This window comes from Clinocottus analis, unplaced genomic scaffold (assembly GCF_023055335.1).
Source record: "Clinocottus analis isolate CAN_PGR_092001 unplaced genomic scaffold, fCliAna1.0.p SCAF_6, whole genome shotgun sequence".
Taxonomy (NCBI): Eukaryota; Metazoa; Chordata; class Actinopteri; order Perciformes; family Cottidae; genus Clinocottus; species Clinocottus analis.
The window spans coordinates 4,745,703-4,768,089 of record NW_027176218.1 but is presented as its reverse complement, the minus strand read 5'-3'; the positions used below and the strand labels follow the sequence as shown (position 1 = coordinate 4,768,089).

General features: G+C 41.9%; 1 protein-coding gene across 1 annotated transcript in view; it reads left to right on the top strand.

Moving 5' to 3' along the window:
- kcnq1.2 (potassium voltage-gated channel, KQT-like subfamily, member 1.2) overlaps window positions 1–22,387 on the top strand; it is a 155,667-nt gene that overhangs the window by 1,688 nt on the left and 131,592 nt on the right. The window contains exons 2-10 of the mRNA XM_068602992.1: window positions 410–1,047; window positions 10,794–10,884; window positions 15,913–16,039; window positions 16,244–16,322; window positions 16,408–16,504; window positions 17,804–17,944; window positions 20,212–20,322; window positions 20,807–20,902; window positions 21,074–21,211. Of these exons, the coding sequence (XP_068459093.1) occupies window positions 551–1,047; window positions 10,794–10,884; window positions 15,913–16,039; window positions 16,244–16,322; window positions 16,408–16,504; window positions 17,804–17,944; window positions 20,212–20,322; window positions 20,807–20,902; window positions 21,074–21,211 (1,377 nt within the window). The 5' untranslated portion in view covers window positions 410–550. The remainder of the gene's footprint in view (window positions 1–409; window positions 1,048–10,793; window positions 10,885–15,912; window positions 16,040–16,243; window positions 16,323–16,407; window positions 16,505–17,803; window positions 17,945–20,211; window positions 20,323–20,806; window positions 20,903–21,073; window positions 21,212–22,387) is intronic.

Sequence of the window (22,387 nt, the reverse complement as noted above, 5' to 3'; positions counted from 1 at the left end):
TCTAATCACAACAGGTCGTCTCTGATGTGGCTCATATGACGACAGTTCAGTCGTCATGTAACATGCTGAGGGAAACCGCCTCAAGCATCAAACAAACTCTAATCTGATGATAATTTGGAGTAACAGCATTATGTCTTCTCCGTGTTCTGTGTTTGTATAGTAGCTTTAACAGGTTGAAGAACGTTAAAATATTCGGAAATAGTGTGCTAGTGTGTTAACAATCTTTGACCCGGGTAAAAGATAATGCTATTTGTGTAAAATAGTAATATCAGTTTAGGAAACGGAGCGTCAATCAAACTTCCATGTCTTGCATTTTTCATGACCAAATGACCAGGGCCCTCGCCATGGAGGGCGAGGCTTACTTTCTGTCATACTATCTCCATGACACATGTCACCTCTTTCACTGCAGGTATGGCCACGTATGCAGTGCAGCAGAGAGAGCTCCTGTCCGCAGCGGGCAGCTAGCCATGACTAGCTAGGCGTCTCATCCTACTGGACTCGTCCCTTTTCGACTCTCGGCGACCTCCCCGGCCCGTCTCTGAACCGGACCATGGTGGAAAGACGCGCACAGTCCTTCCACATGACGTGCCACGTGCAACGCGACTACGGCAGCCGGATGGGGAGCTCCTTCATAAGTTGCAGACCCAACGGGTATGCCGGCACGAGCCTCAACCTCAGCGTGGACCGGGGGATGGACGCTGACCCCGCGGCCTCCACCGGCGCTACAACTACTAGTTGTACCCTCCAGGCCCCTGCACCTGACAGGATATGCGACTCTCCTGTTTCACTGGAACTGGACCCCACAGAGGTGAATAATGGATCAGGTATTCCCTGCTATCCGCCGGCGGACACACAGGTCCCGGCGTTTCAGTCCATAAACAGCCAGCCCATCACTTCTGGCCCTCTGCCTCTGCCTCGTTCGAGCTGGATGCGTCATCATCAAAAGGATTTCCAGAAACCTTTCATCAAGACTAGCATGCAAGGGGATGTGTACAACTTCCTGGAGAGACCTGCTGGAGTGAGATGCTTCCTCTACCACTTTCTCGTGTGAGTACCTGTGTGTGCGCTGTGTGTACTGCTTACAACACAGATTGCAGGTGCTGAATCAGTAGGTCTGTGTGGTGTCTCTCCATTCGCTCCAGCCCTTCTCTCGTTAATTACATCTGGGGCTGGTCCTTCCAGCATTAGGTTCTGGTTCCCAGTAACACAAGGAAAGGCCTGCTGGCTGTCTGCCGGTTGTTTTAAGATGGCCCAACAGAAGCAGGTCAGTGTGATCTGTTCAACCGTACCTTTGGCACGGGCGAGCTCGGCCTATTTCGCTCTTCCTCACAGTCAACAAAACAGCAACCACATCCATAAATCATGGAACTTTCTTCTTGATGTTACTAACCGGACCTGCCAGAAACCACACTGACCTGCAGTTGATACACTGCTTCCATGGTGATATTAACTGCCATGTAGGCACGCTCTCCTCTCCTGTGTTAGTGGTAACGTTGAAGTTGGAGTGTTTTAGCACGGTGTGATGACTGGAAAACAACATGCTGCAGAATTTGGATTGTGGAACATGTCACACATTAGATTTGATTGAATAAATGGTATTGTTTCACTGGTAGAAACCATTTAAATTTGACCCCATATTTAATTTTACCCCTTTTGAATTTCTTGAAAATGAATAGAAGATGTTGTGTAAATTAGTTTAATAACCAGTGGAATCATTTTTTTTTTTTTATCCTACTTGCATTTGCTTTCCTGGCCAGGAAGTGCTCAATATCTAAGTAATATATTATACATCAAAAGTACATCTTTTTTTTAATCTTTTTTTTAAATGTCTTTCATTTAAATATATTTGGCACATGATCATATTCATTTCATCAAAATATTTTTTCCCAATTGAAGAAGTGAGTGTTGCATGAGATGTGCGATGAACAACATAATGATGGTGACATGCGCTGCAGTTAGCTTAGTTAGCTTACCTTTTTGCAAAAGTGAAAATAAAACTCTTTCAAGGCCAAGAATGCGCTCCCAACATGTGACTAAAGAATCTTCTGTTATCTCTCTGAAGTATCCCACAATTTTGTCCCAGATGTCATAGTAAGCCCTGAGCCCACGGATTTAGACCAGATTAGATGAAAATATGAATGATAATAATAGAAGTTCAATTGAAAGGCATCGACTGAACTTTCATATTCAGCTGAGTCAAATAAATCCCCCAAATGTTTTTCAGGAAATGGTGGGGTTCATTTGGACCCCCCCTGTTTGTGGGTAATAGCAGTATAGATGCTAAGTTCTGTGTTTGAAGGCATTATTTTGCTCCCTTACAGCCACAGCTGACTGTATTTTTTTTTAAATTAAATGTTGCTTTTGATGTGTAGTTTGAGAGTAAAAACATCTTGACCTGCCTGAGAACAACTCACTTTGAAAGAGAGTTTGCAGGATTAGATGCTGCGGCTGCTTTATTACACATGCGCCTTGAACTGGGTCATTAATTGGCTGAAAGGCCCCCGCCATACACCGTGTTGTGCCTAAGTAGACTTGAGCCCAGGACCGGTTAACCAGAGCACGGAGCGGTTTAAAGAAAATGCTGTCCCGAGGGCCAAAACACTTCATCGCATTCGGTTAGATGACTTTCAACAAGGTCACACTGTCATGGAACGTAGAATCCTTTTGTATAAAGACTCTAAGAATAATACTGTTCAAAGACCATTCGGTCACATAAAGAACATCACAGTCGCCATTAAACCCGAGTAGTAAGTTTCCATGTGTTTTTTTTCTTCCACAGTAGTTAAGTCATTCTGGATAGGTTCATGAAGAAACAGAGTGTTACCAACAGGAAAGATACATGTTTAAACGTAATGTTTAAGTGATATGTGGTAATGTATACATATATATTTCAATTATTGATGGACTTCAAACCTTCAAAGCATCTCACTTTTGAGTCATGACTCAGCAGTTGTGCAGCAGCTCCGGCCTGGACTAACCAGGAGTGTTAAAGCATCATTTACCCAAACGTATTCATCTCCCTCTACAGCGCTGTAGCTCAGCTGCCTTTAAAATGACCCAATCGTATTTTAGGCCTCACGTGCAGTCGTTAGAAATGCCAGCTACACCTCCCACTTTTCACCTTTGTCCGTGCGAAATGGTGCTTGAAGAGAAGTAGAGTAGGTCCCATTAAGATATTACCTTTGTCAGTCAGAGATGAGTGGAAACAGTGCAGAGATCCTCCGTTGTCTTGTGTGTGTGTGTGTTTATATGTGTTTTGTGTGGCCTGCCTTGCTGATAACTCATCCCCAGCAGTAATTGGGGCTCTAATGTTCTCCCCTCACAGGGGAGAGAGAACCTGAGCCTGTGCTTCATTTAATATTAAACCGTCCTAACTGATCCCCGCTGACACTCGTTTAAGTAACTCTTACTTGTCGACGGCTATTGCTGGTGGCCAGCTATTCTCCTGGCCTCTTTAGAGACTCAAAGGGGAGAAGAGACGCATTAAAAAAGGCCATATGCAGCACTCACGATGGGCCCTAATAGGCCTGCTGCGCATGAGGATGACACACACTGACGGGCCATGAGCGCACAGGTGGCTGCTCAATTCACAGCTGTCTGTATCGTGCTTATAAATCTGAAAATGCACTCGTCAACACTCCATCTGGGCGGTTTTTCAAAACATCTGTCCAATCAGTGTGTCGCGTAATGGGATAACACGGATCAATGTGGAGACATTTGTCACAAATTAATGCTTGCGCAATACACACTCGTGAGACACCCTTGCACTGAGTCCTCGTGGATTTGATCAATTTATTTATTTACTTGTCTGAATTCAGAAAAGCTAGTTTTTGGAAAGAGGGTTTTATTTCATTTGCAATACATATTTGAAAATCTAATTTGAAACCCAAACAGAAGGTTTTCATGTGAATTTACATTAACTTTGGCGTATTGAGAGAAACGTGGTTATTTTACCCATTTGGTGAACTTTGTTTCTCGACAGGCGCTTCACTCGCGCCATCATTATTACTTATGAAGAGTTCATAGCATGAAACTAATTCAAATATAAATGATTTAATTAATAAACCTCACGACATACAGTTACAAACTTTATTTATCGGGCACCTGGCGGCATTCGGTTTCCTCTTGATGTTGGAAAACAATCAATTATTAACACACATTTTAACAAATGAATGGATTACACGTGAATTTGTCCAACCGAGAGACACACACATGTACACGTACATGCCACGCTGCTGACGACAGAGTTAGTCAGAGTGGGTAGAAATCCCCTGCGACTCGGGACAGCATATGTATGATAATTGTGCCCGAAAAGAGTCTTATGCAACGGCGTGCGGACTCACCCGCACATAGACAACCTGGGGCTATGATCCCGCTCCCTCTGGAGTCTTTTACATAACCAAAGGGAATAGACATGGATGTCCACAGGATTCCTAAACGCCCTTCTCACTCACTCTGGAAGCAGATTACGACCACACACATCTTGTGATGTCACACATCGCTGTGTGCTTCCATGCCGAAGTAAATGCTCTCGAAACAAATGAAGAGATAAAAGAAAAAGAAAGGGATATTATCCCCCGTGACTTTCAAAACAACTCAATCGTTATATGTACAGAGGCTGTGAGCAGAAGTTTCTACTGCGTCACTGCACCCAGTCTGCGGTGGAAGAAGAATTGTACCTGTTTATCCTCGTGAAAATGCAGCTGGCCAGATGTTGTCTGGAATACTTGGTTCTGTTGTGTGTTTTTATATCCGGAAAGATTATTGAAATGGCTATAGTGAATCCCCTCCATCTATGTGGAAAGGGCAGAGAGGGAAAACCTCGTGTTGGATATCTGCTTACAAGAGATTACCGACTGAATGAAGAGAACTGTATAGGTCAGCGGCAAATTATGTATGCTGGGAAATATTTTATAATACTTTTCCCATTGTCTTTTGACCATTTTGGCAAGTTTAACAATTTAAAAAAAAAGTGACAATGGTGACATTTTATTGAGTCGCTGCTCCTGATATATATTGCAATGCTGATCAGATCTATTGCATTACAAAGTAGATGTATATCATAAGATTAATAGAATACAAAATATACAACTTAGGCGTGAATTCAAACCTTGAGGGAAGGGAATATTTTTGCTAATTCCAAAGTCTTGTCAATAGAGGTGTTTGTGTCAGCTCTAAACCTTCACATCAGATATCAACCGTCCAAAAAATATAAATTATGAAAACGACCCGACTGAAATCCAGCCGACCCTCCAGTCACGAGGTAATGCAACCCTGGCATCCCCTCTCATTGTCTTGGCCTGCCTTCGTGCTGTTGGTTCAGATATTTGGCTGATTGTGACCGTATCTTGAATACTTGCAATGTGTGTGTGTGTAACTGTACAACTGTCTGCAAGTTGATGCTGTATCAGACATTCATGAATGATACTGCTTCTATCTTTTGATACCCCTCCTAACTCTTTCTCTTTTTATTAATTTTGCCCTGTAACCTGTGAGAAGATTTACCTCTTTTTTTTCTTTTTTTTTTTTTTACCAAATATTTGGTAGACAAGATGATTGCTAAGCTAGGATGGAATATCCATGTTTGTGACTGGTGGTGGATGTGGTGTAATCCATCCTAAGCTCTTCTATGGATGGGATGGGGAAGAGAGGGGAGGGGGGGGGGGGTCAGTAAAGAGGGTTGTGGAGGGCAGCTCTGTGTCTGACCATGCCTGCTAGCAGTGATGGACAGGGCGATGTGCGTGCTCTTGACTTGACGTTTGTGCTTGTTTAAGTCACAAGCACTTTTATTTAAAGAAGCATTGTCAGAATATAGAGAGCTGCTTGGCCTTAAAACAAATACATAAACATCATGGGAATCAAGTGCACCAACTCGCATTGGGCAGATTTATTATGGGAGCACAAGTATGCAGGCACTTTGTGCAAAGTTTATACTCGTATTTGACTCGGTGCCGACAGCTGGTTGCTGGGCAGATGTTTTTATAGGAGTAGCATAGCAGTGGTATTATCTGCTAACTGAGCAGGATTGCAGCGACAAAGGCATAGCGTCATAGTGCTATTGGCTTAAACAGACCACCTTATTGTAAGACATTTTACAATGCATTCATTTTTGTTTGACAGATTCAATAAACATGACTGTTATATAGTGCTATGTATTTCTGCATCTGCTGCATGTGTTTCTCTCACGGTTAAAATGACGACTCACTCTACTTTAGATTACAGATATATATAAAACTCAGGAATGAGTCTCAATTCTTTATTCTTTACGTGATAGACTTGGGCAACGGTAAGTAGGGTCGGATTTTAAAGCTGGAGTTATGACTTCAGATGAGGTTGAGATAGTTTGTAAACTGGTGTTGTGATTGTGGATTGTGAAAATAAGCCTTGTTCGCTAAATATAATCTTTGTATATGTCCTGAAAATGTGTATTTGTGCCTCCTTGTGATTGGAAGGTGACCTCTTCATAACCCCATCGACTTTTCATAACCCTATCGACTCGCCTTTGTCCATATTAGGGTGGATTAAATGTACTATATACAGAATTCAGAGCATTAATTTGATGAAACAACCGGGCTGGCTGAGCGCGCCCCACTGTAGTTTCTACTGTTAGCGCCATTAGCGCCGTTAGCACTGTTAGCTGAGAGCCGCCGGCTCAGTCGTCGCCATGTTAAACTGCTGACAGGCAATACAAATTCTCCCAATCTTGTATTTTGCACTTTTAAGCTAAATAAAGGGATAGTGCTCTACTTCCTCCTAGAAAGCTATTGATACCAGCAGCTTTTCATCTTTAGCAATTTGCAGTGGAGACAAACGGTGATGGCGAGCCACCTGGGCGGGCCATGGCTCTCAAGTAAAATAGAGAGAATGGTTGATACCTACCAGACGGTTCAATTTATGATGGATTAACCTGTTATCCACTGCTGGGTTGAATGAGATTAAGGTTAAGACATCATTTAACATTTGAATGGGATTTGTGCACGGAGGGAATGCTCACCCAACCTTTGGCCCATAGCACCATCTGTTTTCATAACTTGGAGTTAAACACAACCAGCCTCTTTGGCCCAATTAGCATTGCAGTTCGACTGTTGATTGGCTACCTGTGTGTGTTCACGTACTTTATATATATATATATATATATATATAATGCACAATCCATACATATTAGAGTGTGAACCTTTCCCATTCTTGTCACCCACTCTTTTGAGATGACATTGTCCCTGCTGTCTGTTTTTTATTTAATGTTCCCTAAGCTTATATTGCCTTAGTTTCCCAGCTGATTGAGTAGAGGGCTTGGTATTGCTCTACGCCTTACTTATTTTAGTCAAGCTGGACGGTCAATCTGCAGTCAATAATACTCGCTAAAGCCCCAGCTGTTTTGTTTTAATCAGATCCCAGGGGTTTTGGCCTGGCTAAATAAGGTTGGCTAATGGTTGAGAGTGACCCAGTCCTGTCCGCAGCAAACACCTCCCCGTGGTGTCAATGCAGAAAGCTTCAGGATGTGTCCGTCTCGCTGCTGTGTGCGCAGCCGGATGAAATGCACGTTGCAACATGTTTATGTTTAATGGGACACTGTTGGTAAACCTGAAGAATTGACAACTTCCGTTATGCAATATTTAGTTTGCATGCCCTAACTCCCTAGCTGCAGGTGCAGACTGGTCTGTTATCACTGAACACAGCAGGTGAAATTCTGCTCACTTTTCCAAAACAAAACAAATATGATGTATCCAATCGGTGATTCCTAGTTTATAATCTAGTGCAGATTGCCTTTAGTGATCAGTGACATGCATGTGGACTCTCATGGGTATTGCATTACACTGTTGTTCTTTCAAAGGAGGACAAATATTATAGTCTTATGCGCTGAGGGGAAACACGCGGATTACATGACCTTCTCAATGGCCTACATGACTATGACATCATATTTATGCTCATCCTAATCAGATGATCTCAGAGGAAATGGGTTTTGAGTTGCCCTTACCTGCCCGCTTTTTTACCTGCCCTCCCCGGCTCATAATACCACTGCCAAGCAACAACAGTGACCACAAATTGTCAGCCAGTCGCCGCACTCATCCGATCAGTTATATTGAGCAATATTATTATTCAGCAAAATATATGTATCTGCTAAAAGTACAGCAATAGGATTTGATGGAAAATGGAAAAAAGGGTTTGTAAGCAGACGTAAACATTGCATTTTTGTCATGTGAACAATGCTGATGAAGTTTTAACAAATAGGAGGAGGTCATATTGATGCGGCATTGCAGCAGCAAGAGACGAGGATCAGCAAAGTGATGGAGCGCAGAGAGCTGGTCTTTGATGCTTTCTGCAGCTATGCCAGTGATATCCTCAATGTCTGCTCGTTCCAGTGCTATACTATCCTTTATATCTTAAACTAAGTAATATGACTGCTTTTACAGCCTTGTGTTAATGACTGCTTTTAATCCAACTGGCTCATTCCTCATTTGCGCGACCTCTCCTCCTCCTGTTTGACTTTACGTGGTTGACCTTGGTGTTGAATCATTTGCTTTTAGTGGAAGTGTGCGGCCCACAGAGGGATGGCTTGGCTCTAAGTCGAGTTCTTAGTTGTCATGCACACCTCCAATCTTCCACTCGCATATGTCCAGGACACTGCGCCAAAGCCGTGTTCAGCCATGCAGTCTCACTGGCTTCCCCGGGTGCCACTCCGGCGTCCCGTCATGTGACCGAGTTCAGTGTTGGACACGCTGTCCACTTTTTTGTGTGGAGCAAATCGAGGACACAACCCAAAATAGCATCCTCATTGCCACCCTGGGTTGAGTCTCACGCTGGTCACCTCGGTCAAAATGAAAGTACATGACACTGAGGGGATGATGTCATCACTGCTCACCTCCCTGGTGATGACTGGCTTTCTTATAGGTCCAGGAATACTCCCAGAATATTATGCTCGAATGCATTTTGCTTGTATCTGTGAATCAAACTGAGGATGGGAGAGGTGTGTGTGCGTGTGTGTGTGTGTGTGTGTGTGTGTGTGTGTGTGTGTGGGTGTTCAGTCATAAGCAGTAATCCTCACTGTTCCATCTGGCCACTGTGTGTCAGTCTGTGTGTAAGGGAAATCCTCCTTTAGGAGTCTTACCTTCCATCCCCCCACTTTGTCTTATGCTCATTCTACAACCGGACAGACCAGCCTTGAGCATGATCTTTTAAGCAAAGCACCCTTTACCTCTTTCTTTCCATCAGCTTCGGTCATGCAAAGTGTCCAATATGCAGGTGTGGCTCACATGGAAGTCTTCTGGACCTACTCGATACGTAAATCACATCTGTTGCATGGTGGCTTCTGAGTGTGAAGGTCTTTCTCTGACGTGGGAGTAATTACATTTCTGCATTAGTTTGTAGGTTACATGAATAATGATAAACAACAGACACTTACATAACCCTTCCAGCGTATGGCATGTAATCCGTGTATTACAGAACATCATAATGCATCCACTGCTGTGTGTGTTTTTTTTTTAAAGTGAGCTTGGTCATGATGCTGATAATGCATCCACACACTCACATTCTGTAGTATTTCCTGTAAAAGCACTTAAAAGATGTGTTCTAAGGATTATGAATGAGATGGTGCACACAACGGACTCTGCTCTTAATCCCGCGAGGTCAGGAGAGACCACGCAAAGCCCCTCATGAGCCTCTTTAAAATTTTAGAATTAACAAGTAAATGAACAGTGCAGCGGTTTAAGAAGAGAATACTGTTTTTTAACTAAGTCGGAAAAAGTTATTACTCGATTTAAAGTTTTTTAAAGCATCTTGAATTAACTGTTTCGAATGATCAAGTAATGTTTCATTTAAAAAAAGAAGGAATTCAATACTTAATTTCCTAAAGTTGAGCTCAATGTTCAAATGACATGAAGTAAATGTATCATTTAGAGGCACAATTAAAGTAAACTAATTAAAGACAGAATGACATAATCATAGATTTTCTCGCAGTTTAATTATAGTGTTTTTGGGGCATTATCATTATGGTGTATTTTAAAAAAAAGTAAAGAGAAGAAATCCAGTAATTTATCAAGCATTATCCAGCCCATAATCAGAAAAATATATTTTTTTTCTATTTCACTTTATTTTTCCTTCCTCCCTTTCCCCTCTGCTATATTCTTTATTTATCCTCCAGAGCTGGAAAGAAATGTTAGTTATTCAGACAATTTATAGCTTATTAAACTGCACTAAATATAGTAAACCGAATAACTTACTAATGGAATGAACCTTGGACTCTTGAAATATATAGAGGGGTAGGAGCATTTTTAATATCTTTTCTTGTGGTATTTAATAATAAAAAAAAAAAAATCAGTAAATCCCAAACACCTTTTAATACAAATAGATCGATGAGAAAGAAAACCAGAGTACATTGACATGTTTGTGGTTATAGTAAGTGGCTTGTTTCTTTTATTTTGATTTATATACACACACATACAGTATATGTATTTGTGTATGTACACACATGTGTACATGTAAATATGTGTATGTATATGAAGTGTATATTTGTGTGTGTATACATAATGTTTATATGTATATTTATATGTAGTAGTTTATGTGTATATTTGGTGGTCAAAGGTCACGATGACATCACAAAACACGTTTTTGGCCATAACACAATAATTCATATGCTAATTATGTGAGAACAAATGTATAAAATTGTTTTTTTTTTACATTGAGATAAACTACAAATGACTGGTGGATGGAAGTTGGGCAGTTGTTGTCTTTTGTCACTGAAACAGTGAGGAATATGTGCTAGTAGCTTCCTGAAGATTTGTTTCCTCTCCCTGCAGCTTCGTCATGGTCCTGGTGTGTCTAATCTTCAGTGTCCTGTCCACTATAGAGCAGTATGCAGAGTTTGCCACTGGGACCCTCTTCTGGATGGTGAGTACTGTCTGTCATCCCGCTGGTGTACCAAACAGCAATCAGGTTCAGTTTGTACACACTCCAGCAGAACATCTTCAAATCTTTGGCATTTGTGTATGGATGTGTGCTTGTTTCACTGACAATACATGGTATATATGATGCATGTACATTAATGTATTTCAAGTCTGTTAATTGTTCTGTGTCTACCTGCCCAGGAACTGCATATGGAAATTAGGGAAAATATAGATCTGTCATGAATCATTATATTTTACATTGTTTTATATGTTTCTTTTGTGCAGGAACCTGGTTTTATTAAAGATTAATAACCAGTATGGAGCATGGGTGTGTAGGGCCTTCAGAAACACTTGCCTGATGACAGCCACGAAACAATATATTGATTACGCATTCAGTTCATTGGTAGAAAATGTAACATTTTTAGCATTTGTTGTCGAGCAAAAGGGCCAAACATTCACAAGTTTAATTTGCTCCAGTTTTCTATTTAATTTTGTTTGTTTTTTTGCACCATGAAAGGGACAAAACAAATATTTGTACTATATCACACGGTCTGTGGGAATTTCTTCTTTTTTTCCCATTTTCTGAAAGAAACAATTATGACATTATTATTTTATGTCTTTCAAAACAAAAAATTGCAAGACAAAAGACGAATCACAAACCAATCAACAAGAGGAAGAACATAAGAGTACAGGCCACGATCAATAATACCAACCATAATGATCATAATATTGATAATAATAAGATAGAACAATGTATGAGCTAATATTATTAAGTAATGGCTGATGAGAAAAATAATAATCGCAGCCCACATAATAACACATATATTGGTTGATGAAGGTTTTATCACTCCTATATTGACAGAAGAAATTGAGTGATGCTTCCTTGACATCCTTGAATTTCATTATTTTTTTGTTTTACTTTCTTTTATTTTGTTAAAGAGAAGCAAAGAGTGACAGTTATACTATTAATAACAGAGCTGCAGTACCCTCTTGTGTCCACATGATGGAGACAGAAGATCGCGGCTGAAAGGGATCCCGCCCGCCATCTTACACCTTAGCCCAAAGATATTTCAACGCTTGAAAAGACTGTAATCACTTTCAGTTATTGCAAATAACATCACACAATACCTGCCAGCTTGTATTGCATCCGTGCATCCTCCCTTACAGTTAGTAACGTGTGTATATATAACACAATAAAAGCATGGGAACGGTCAGGAGTCACTGCTTTCAACCTATAGTGGTGACACTAAAAACGTTAAGACTTGCAAAATCATTCGGCTCCTCCAGACTGTACATGCGGATACTTGCTGGTAAATTAACTTTTTTTTTGTGCCTTATTAGGCTATTAAGGCTGCTAAGTGATGCAATAAATTCAGGGCTTACAACAGGTAGAGAAAATTATAGCTGTTGCTGGAAACTCTTCAAAGAGCTTGTATCATTTGTCTCTTGCCAGAACACTGTGGAAATAAATATACATGTAGCTACTGCACACTCACACACAGCTTGCACAAAAGCGGTACGTACACACACACCCACACACATAGAAACTCACACAGAAACTCACCCACGTACCACCTCCTGCGTCCTGTGGAGCAAACAGACAGAGTGGACACTGTTTGTGTAAACATTTGACCGGTGCTCTTTTAAAAACCTACTGTCATGGCTATTCTTTTTTTATTTTATTTTTTACCAAAGAAGAGCCAAAAACTCTCTATAATCATCTCCTCTCTCTCTCTTTCTTCTCCTTCCACCTTTTCTTTCCGTTGTTTCATTACTCAAGAGGCCAGCGGTAATCAGCCTCATGAAGATGTAGAGTGAAATCAAACACTTCAGCACACAAAATTACAGTGTGACATTTCCCTTTATTTGTCAAGCCCTGTTTTTTGTACACCTGGGTGTGCGTGTTTGCATGTCTATTTGTAATTACATCCTTTTGGTTCAGTATTAATTGTCAGATCAGATAGTACCATATCTTGTGTGGGTGTGTGAAGCAGTGTGAATGGTGTCATGGTGGTTTATAGCAGTGGTCGTATCTATACTTAGAAAGTTCAGGGTTAGCTGACATCTGTGAATCACAGGCTGCTTGTTTTGGACGGCAGAGGGGACAGAAGTCCGTTAGCATATTTGGCCTTCAAGGCAGTTGCCAAAGTAAAGCTGGCCACACTGGACCGGAGGCTCAGAAGCATTCAGCACACGCTAGCATAGCACATATATCTCTTCTATATCGTCTTTATTTTTTACAATTCAATAAATATCACTCAACTTTCCTTGAGCCTTGGCTGTGGCTGTAGATATGCAGCCAGCTAAGCACACTCCCAATATAGGCTAGTCTACAGTATATAGACTAGCCGTCAAAGCAATTCCCCTACATTCTGCGTCAAGTCGGGCCTAAACAGTGTATCACCACCAGCAAAAGATCATTAGGGCCCTAAAGAACGTTTTTGGAGCTCACATTGGTTGAAAGGAAATATACTTTTGTAAAATGTTACGTTTCTAAGTAAAATCCTGTAAAGCTAACATTAGCAGAGAGCTTCCGCACATCATCAACTAGCATTAGCATGTTTACCGCACAAGCTATTTAAGGAATGTCTGCGCACGCCGCTTTTGGTTTTTAATGATTGTAACGAAGGACAAAGACTAAGTCGGCTTTGCAGGAATAGTGTGCCTTCATTTTATTTTCTTCAATCGCCAAGTGACGTGGTGGTACACTTTTACACTGTGATCTGTGTGCGTTAGCTTCATCTTTTGAACCTCTTTTCACTGCTGAATCAGTTCGACATCCTGGATAAATCCTTCACACGTATATTGTGGAGGAGAACACTTTTCAAATACAGGAAACAACTATATAAGACGTAGTGGAGTCGGGGTCATTAGCTGCTAGCCGTTGACTCTACTGCCACCATGTTGAGAGCTGTTTGGAGTCAATAGATATGTTCTAAATTTTTAGTTGGAAACCTTGAACTGAAACATATTAAATAACTTGCCTCTGAGAAAGCTTATGCTAATTAAATGCAATTGATATCATCCAACATCAGTCCAACATCAACAACAATGGTATTACCGTGCATTATGTACTATCCATGCATTGCAAAAGCTTTGTACAGGTAAATCTAGATGTAGTGAGTGAGTATACGTGCACCTCTCTTGTAGCAGGACACACAGATGAAGCAATCTAATCACATTTTCATCTAATATCGTAATTCCCAAACAGCCCCCTGAATGAGCTTCATCCTATTCTGGCTTGACGAGATTATCGCTGCGCGAACAGGCGGTTGTTTTCAATAAACAAATAGTTGCCAGTTTCTGATACACATACAAAAATTCCCCAACATCTGGGTGACCCAATTTATGGAATTATTATGATTAATCCCATCAAATTCCCCAAATTCATGCGTTCCTATGACTTTCAAATGTCACCCACATGTCATAATTACTGAGCATTTTTTTGCTGCTGTTTTGGTCGTACTGTGTTTTTTTCAATCTTATAGAAAACATACATCCACAATGATTTTGACTCCCCTATTATGAGGCAACACCAGAAGCTTTGTCGATAGGATGCAGGTATCAAAAGTTCCCACCTCCTTTGTGACTAATAGACTAAACTTTGCTTGGTCCAGAATGCAAAGAACTGTTTCAATATTTGTGCAGATAAAATCTCATCCGTTAGCAAAAATAACACCTTTCAGTCACAGTGTTCTATTACAGAAACAGCAACAGGGACTTAAAAAACACAGTCTGTTACTTTCCTACACAAACAATAAGGCTATGGCTCGCTGGTCAAGTTGTTACAACCACCTTGGTTTCAGATCTCCAAATGTCTGCATACATCTCCGATTTGCTCAGCGATTCAAATATAGATGAATACAGTGAAACCAAATGGTCATTAAGTGGAATTATCAGGCTGTGCTATGTAGATTTACTGAATCATTTCTGATTTTTTTGATGATTAAGGGTCCTAGGAATCCCAGGTTTGACCACTGAAGCGCAAAGCTGTACACATAGTTAACTAATGAAAATGAGCGAAATGAGAAATTCAGAGAGCAGCAAAAGGAATCTGTCCATCACCACGATAACCTTGATGGAGGCCTTTTAGTAGTTTTTCATACTACTGTCGCAAACGTATGACTAAACGTACACATCGCTGCATTTTCTCTGTGTGCTGACACTTTTGCCAGCCAAAATAGTGTCTGCTTTGATTGACAGGTCATTGTTTGGGGGCTCTGTGGCGCTGTGTTATTGCAGCAGGGCTCATGGTATTAAGTTTCATGCAAGGGCGGTCAGGGAGCAGCCAGTTCAAGCAATCAGCAGGATGACCACCCACATGGCCTTCGGCTTTAACAGACAGTATAGTGACTAAATATTATTCATGCACGGTGGCCGGGTAAAGGATCTCTGTCAGACGGGCATTATTAAGTCACGGAGGCTCACATGTATGCAGGTAATGGAAAAATAAATGCACAATGGTACATATTGAAACACAATGTAAAAGCACCTCAACTGATGGTTTGTATGATTAGAATTCAAAATCAAGCCCTCCATTTTTTCACAAGTATCTTATTCTGCGGTGTTGCAGAACGATTTACAATTATAACAAGATCTCATCGCCCACGTCATGAATATGCCTGTTTATGCTTCTTATCTGTGAGGCAGCAGTGTGGCAGCATTTCATCCTGTGGCTTCAATCACTTAGCCAATGACCCCGTCTCAATATGAGCTGTCATCAGCCGTGTTATCAAGCTCCATTTTTCCTCCTACGTGGTTGGGTGGTCCTCCTAGACCAACTACGTGTCTCTGTCTCACACACCTGTCATTACCCATTCATATCGTTATTGTACATCTTGGTGATTCATTCTAATGGCTCGATTATTGCGTTTGGATTAGTGTTCATGCACGGCACAGTGTTATCAATGCTTTTAGATATGAGACCTTATCTGCTTCCGCATCCACTCGTCCTGCATGTGCTTTACAGTGATTGTTGCTGTACCAATGGATTAATGTAACCCTTGCTCCGTGTTTGCATTGTGCTCCGCAGGAGATTGTGCTGGTGCTGTTCTTTGGCACGGAGTATGCGGTCCGGCTGTGGTCGGCAGGCTGCCGCAGCAAATATGCAGGCATCAAAGGACGCCTCTGCTTTATCAGGAAGCCCATATCAATCATAGGTGCACCTGGAATGTTCCTTTGCTCCCATTTAATACAACGGATGTCATGTATTGTTCGTGCAGATCAACAACTTAGATATTGCAAGCAATGTCAGGCTTTATTTTTCATACAATGTATCCTTGAAGCTGAAATGATTGCAACCCTGATTTTATCTTCTTTTTTTCTTTTTTTTGCTTTTCTGTCCGTCTTTATCTCGCTCACAGATTTGATAGTGGTCATTGCCTCAATCATTGTGCTTGGCGTAGGCTCCAATGGCCAAGTGTTTGCCACGTCCGCCATCAGGTAGAGCGACTGTTTTGTTCTGCATTTCATACATGTGGCGAGTAAGAGGGATCAGGAGATAAGGCATTGTTGTTGTGTGTCGCAGGGGCATCCGTTTCCTCCAAATCCTGCGCATGCTGCATGTGGATCGACAGGGAGGAACGTGGAGGCTCCTGGGATCTGTAGTTTTTATTCATCGACAGGTAGGTTGAAATAAGACAGAAAACAAGCAAACAGTTTCAAACTATTTGTTTTTTTGTTTTTTTGAGCATTATTCTCCTCATCACATAATCAGATAGATCGGAAGTGGACCAAAATAAATCATTACTCCTGTTGCACCATTTAGCTGTAGTTTCTTCTACAGGTTGACTGCACAGACCCAACTCCACCTTCCTGATCATTCTATAATTTACCTCTGATTACAGCAAATCCGATGTGCACTGTGAGAAAAACATGCACTCATGCACAAATAAGCCACAGCAGACCGGGCTTTATAAGGAGAAGAGAGATAGTCATAGTTGCCTCCTTCTTTTTTCACCTTATTCTGGTAGACATGTTTTAGTATTTTATTCGGTTGATACACAATAAAATCAAGGATGCAATGTTCTTTTCTCTAAATCCGTTAAATAGTCAAACCTGACATTCATGTCTCTTTGATGAATCAGAAACATGACTGATCAGTTCAGGATTTCATGCAAAGGTCAAGAAAATACATGTTAGATGAGCCCAAGATCCTTTAACAAAGAACTTGATTTGTTGCCATCTCCCTGTTGTTAGATGACTTCTGTTTTTCAATGATGTGTTTGCCTCTCGCAGTGTCAATAGGTCGATGTTAAGTAACCGACAAAGCAGTTGAGCACAGAAGTGCTTGCTATCTATATTTGCTGTATATACTATTTAAAAAAGTGAGCTAACTAACAACTAATATACACAAGTAATAAGATATAAAGTGTTGTAAATTACACTCAATTCCAACTCATGCATTAAAGTTGTAGTATAAAACACTTAATGACTGACGGCATGATCCTCCTGGTGTGGATAATGAAAATGTACCACTGATCGGTTTAGGGTGGATTTGACGTGTAGACCGCTGCATGGTTGGCTCTAATAATAATAATCACCACACCCCGTTTATCCTTCTTGCAATGCAGGAGTTAGTGACCTAGCTGACACATCGTGCACCAATATTAGTACTTCATCAAAGCCCGAGAGCGCTCATAGAAGTGTACCTTGTGCAAACTCGTGCCACTCCTGGCTTCACGAGCGAGACACACACAGCACATTTATTACTATAACTCAACCTGACCCGTCACACAGAAGGATGAAGGTTGGCGTCAGTCAGTCAGCAGCAGCTTACGGCGCGTCGCTCGCAGCTCCTTTGAAACACACAAGTTGTTTGAAGTAACGCTGATGTGCACTGTCACCAACATGGCTCTCTTTGACGCGGAGGACATTCTTTCACACAACGTTTTCATAGTATCGCCTGCGGCCGTGTTTTCCAGGAGCTGATCACCACCCTGTACATCGGGTTCCTGGGCCTGATCTTTTCCTCCTACTTTGTCTACTTGGCGGAGAAGGACGCTGTGGACGAGGAGGGCAAGACGGGCTTCTCCAGCTACGCCGATGCCCTGTGGTGGGGCGTGGTAAGACCACTTGACGAGAAAGTAGAATCACATCGCCCCCCGCCCCCCCCCCCCCCCCCCCCCGTCCTTCACTGATGTTTTTGTACTCTCAGCATATTTGTACGAGTACATTATCTGCCTTTTTGTCTTTTGCAATGCATATATTACTCGGACCCCTTGAACGCCACTTGAAATTTCCCGACATCGGCTCCCCACTTGAAAGGCCACATTGCATGTAAAAAGGCGACAAACACACAAAAAAATCGACACAATGGAATCTCAAGTGGAGTCTTAACTTGAAGAAAAAAGAAGATTGAGATGGCCGGCCACCCTGGCCGGTCTAATTATGAATCGCCTTGTGTTTTTAGTTTTTCCCCATCGGGTCTTTGTGTGGCGAGCGCGTAACGCCGCGACACTCAACACAGACGCAGGTGTGTGTTGATGTTTTTCGTGCGTAGAGCTGGTTTCGCCCATTCCCCTCTGTACGGGGGCTCCGGTTTCCAGAGGAGTTAATTAAACATTTGAATTGAAAGCGCAGAGTAATGAGAAACCTATGGCAGCCTTGTGCAGGGGATCAGCGTGCCACAAAGAGACGCTAATAAAGCATTCACCTCTGGGCTCTTTGGCTCAAAGAACTTTTAGAGCACCAATATAAAGTGTCAGTTCCCTTAATTAAAACTTTAATTGTGGGATTACTACCTTTTCTGTAACAAGGGTTAGCGAGGTCACAGTGCTCCTCGCTGCTCTATGGAAAGTCGAAGAAAAGCTGTTTGTGTTGCTCTGTGTTACAATGCCGAGAGAAGAAATGCGGTTGTGGGGGGGGGATCTGCACTTTTTATTGTTTTTCAGAGACTGTAAACTTGAGTCATGATATTCCATTACAATGGGCTGGGTCGGGTTGGTGAGTGTTTGTTGAAATGAGATTGCACTGATTGGAGAATGCTAAGCTCCTCCAGTCTGTATTCCTTCTCTTGGCATGCGTTCCACTTTCGGATGTGCAGGTGCAGGGCACAGCTGGAGGACAAGCCGATGCCGTGATTCATATCCCCTTCTCTCTCCCTGCGTTACTTTCCCCTGCCTCTCTTCTTCTTTTGCCAGTTGCTGACGGTTAGGTAATGGCTGTTTTGATTTTAACAACCCGCCTAACTTCTGCCAGGGCAAAGCGTGAAAGAGAAAATGAGGAAAACGAGAGCTGCTAAACGTGCCGTTATGTCGTTTGTGGTGCTTATGTACCATTTTAAATTGGGTATAATCGCTCGTGCAGTCTGTCGGCATGCAGATCAGCGTCCATATAAACATGCAAATAGACATTTACACAGTTACACATATTTAAAGGCAAGTCTGTGACCTTTGTGTAGACATGAGGAGGTTTTTGCCACACACCCTACAGTCTGAATAAGAGGGGTGTTGTTGAGGAGACCATTCCACTCTGATGGTCAGGAGGACATTGTTTAGTCATCGGATTTGTGGACGAGGGATTAAATCCCCCACTCCACCCCCCCTCCCCCCCCCCAACATACAGCCACCCTTCCCGCCCTTGCTCCTTCTTTTTTTTTTTTTTTTTTTTTAACTCCCAAAGCCCTTTTAAGTATCTCACCTTACATCAGCCGCTTTGTGTTGGCGCACAACGGCGGCGATACTCCATAGACACCCACGGTAAGCCAAGTGAGTTCTGAATGTGTCAGAATTGGCTCGGCTTTCAGAGTGGGTGTACATGCAAATGCGAGCGGTGTTTGTTCCCCTCACCCCGGCAAATTCCTACACTCACTGAGGATTAGTGGTTGGGAATCTTATTCCCTTTGAGGAGCGAGAGCCTCAAACGCCCCGGCCATCGCTGACAGTTGTGGAACCGGGCCAGAAAGGCTGATGAACTTTCTCTTTATTGTCCAACTCCTGTTATAGACTGCTCTGGTGACCCTTTGAGAGATCTGCATTGACTGACATTTTCATTACGTCAGCAGTTTGTTACAAATGAGAGTGAAAGAGAATCTCTCTATACATTTTGACATGAAAGGAAAGCATTAAATACATTTACATTACATTTTCATCAGGTGCATTGACGGTTAAGGAAAGGATAAAGGAGAGTCGAGACCGGTGCCTTCCAGTTTCCCGCCCTCCGATGGTGTTGATTAAATTTAGCCGATATCCCATCAGCCCCAAATGTCTTGACCTGTTTTTGCAGCAGTGAATGGCCGTGAATGTTACAGGATTCCTCTTTCTGTCACGCAAATGCCTTCATTCTGCGAGTGATCATCTAAATATATTTCATCTACGCTCTCTCTCTTTAGGTGACTGTCACCACAATCGGCTACGGAGACAAAATTCCTCAGACGTGGATAGGCAAGGCCATCGCCTCCTGCTTCAGCGTCTTTGCCATCTCCTTCTTCGCCCTGCCCGCTGTAAATATAACTTTCATTTGAATGACATGAAACTCTCAACCAGTAAGGAAAGATTGTTAGTATGTTGACTTCTGTTTTGTTTAGGCATTGGTATCCAGAAATTATTTTATTTTTTTAAAGATTTATTTTTTGAGAGATTCTGGATCTAAATTTTTTAATCTCTATTAAATATTCCATGTTTATGAAAGCCTATTTCCGCCACACACACCAAAAAAAATTATGACCAAAAAAAAAAAGGAAATAACACACAAAAAAAAATTAGGACAAGAGAAAAAAAAACACCCAAAAAAAAATTAGGACAAAAAAGGCCAAAGAAAACATTGTCCTCAGTTTTTTTTTTGGGAGTAGGGGGGTCCTAATTTTATTAATTTTTTTTGGTCCTAATTTTATTAATTTTGTGTGTTGTGCAAATGGGCTTCCATAAATCTTTGATATGTTTTTAATTTTTAATTTCATTTTTTACAACCTAATTATTTCCATTCAGGGTATCCTGGGCTCGGGGTTTGCCCTGAAAGTCCAACAGAAGCAAAGACAGAAGCACTTCAACAGACAGATCCCTGCTGCAGCCTGTCTCATCCAGGTACATGTTTGCAGTTAGTTTAGCAATTCACACATCGCTGCATTTGTGGCTCACATTGAAGCATCATTGGCTAATGGTTCCTAATCACTGACTTACTATCCTATGGTTGAGTAGAACAAAAGATAATCTGTGCTTCAACACATTGACTAACACACCCTCTGTCCTCCACAGACACTTTGGAGGTGCTATGCAGCAGAGAAACCAAACGGCTGTGCTGTCACATGGAAAATGTACGTTATAACTCCAGAGGCCGTCACCGCAGTGGAACCTGACAACTTCGGCCCTAATGTCCGGAAACTGAACATCTCGGTAATTGTCTCAGGTCAACCTGTATTCAGAGCAAAGTGTATTTTGTGGCTCATGTTTTGTGCAGTTTTCGGGAGTTATTGACGAGTCTTCTGTTTGAAACCACTCTTATTAAAGTATGTCTTTGATGCTGTGGGCGAAGGGACCGACCTTGCGACATGCTGGCTTTTGGATTCAACCAGGGACCTTTTCTCCTCCACTGTTTATTGTGTCCCTTTTACTTTAATCCGCCTCATAAAGGTGGGATCCCACCCAGAGAAAAAAGTAACAACACCCAGCCTCTAAACACAAATCACATGAACATTACTTTGCTCATGTTTCTGGTTCCAGACGTCTCGTTTTGAAATTCAAATAAACTAACAGATGTGTTTTTGTGATCTCACGAATTAGATTGAGAAAAGTTAAGAAAATAAATGCTGATTAAAAAAATTTAAAAAATCCCCCAAGAAGAGAGTGTTTAGTTAAATAGATGATAAAATACATTTGTGAGAAAAAAAAGTCTTCTCAAATAGCCCATTGAAGCTGAGGTGAGAAAGATCAAGAAGTCTGAAGAAAACAGAAAAAACATTGTGTGCTCACCTTTCCCAACAACATCGGCCATGTTGTGCTGCGGCCATACAGCATAAAAGAGCAAGTTAAGTTCCCACAAACGTACACGCACGCGGAAAGGACGCACAAATGCACGTATACACTGAATGCCTCCCACCACCCTCACCCCCTCCTCCCCCGAAGGCCTGACTCCACCAGGATGACTCGAGGCCTTTGTCTCCGCCCGGACAAAGCCTCAGTCAGTCGAGATGATGTCACCGCCGCCTTTCTCATGGGAGTAAACCTTTGTCTAGTAGAACAACAACAAAAAAATCTTTGTGTAGCATTGAACCCACATGTATTGGGGAGAATGAAGGCTGCTTCCGCTCTTTTCTGCTCCGGCATGTGACTTTCTCCTCCGACTCTCCCCTCTTCCCTTTCTCTGTCTCTCAAGATTCCTCTCCTGTTTCTTCCCTGTTTAACATACTTTATTTCCCGCCTTCATTTTCCACCCGGCTCCCCCCGCCGTCTCTTTTTGCACATCTTCCTCTGATGCCTCGCTGCCTCGTTTATTTCTTTCTGATTCAAAATGTTTTCTTCTCTCTCTCTCTCTCTTCTTTATATCTAACTCTCTATTTCTTTGTCTCCCTC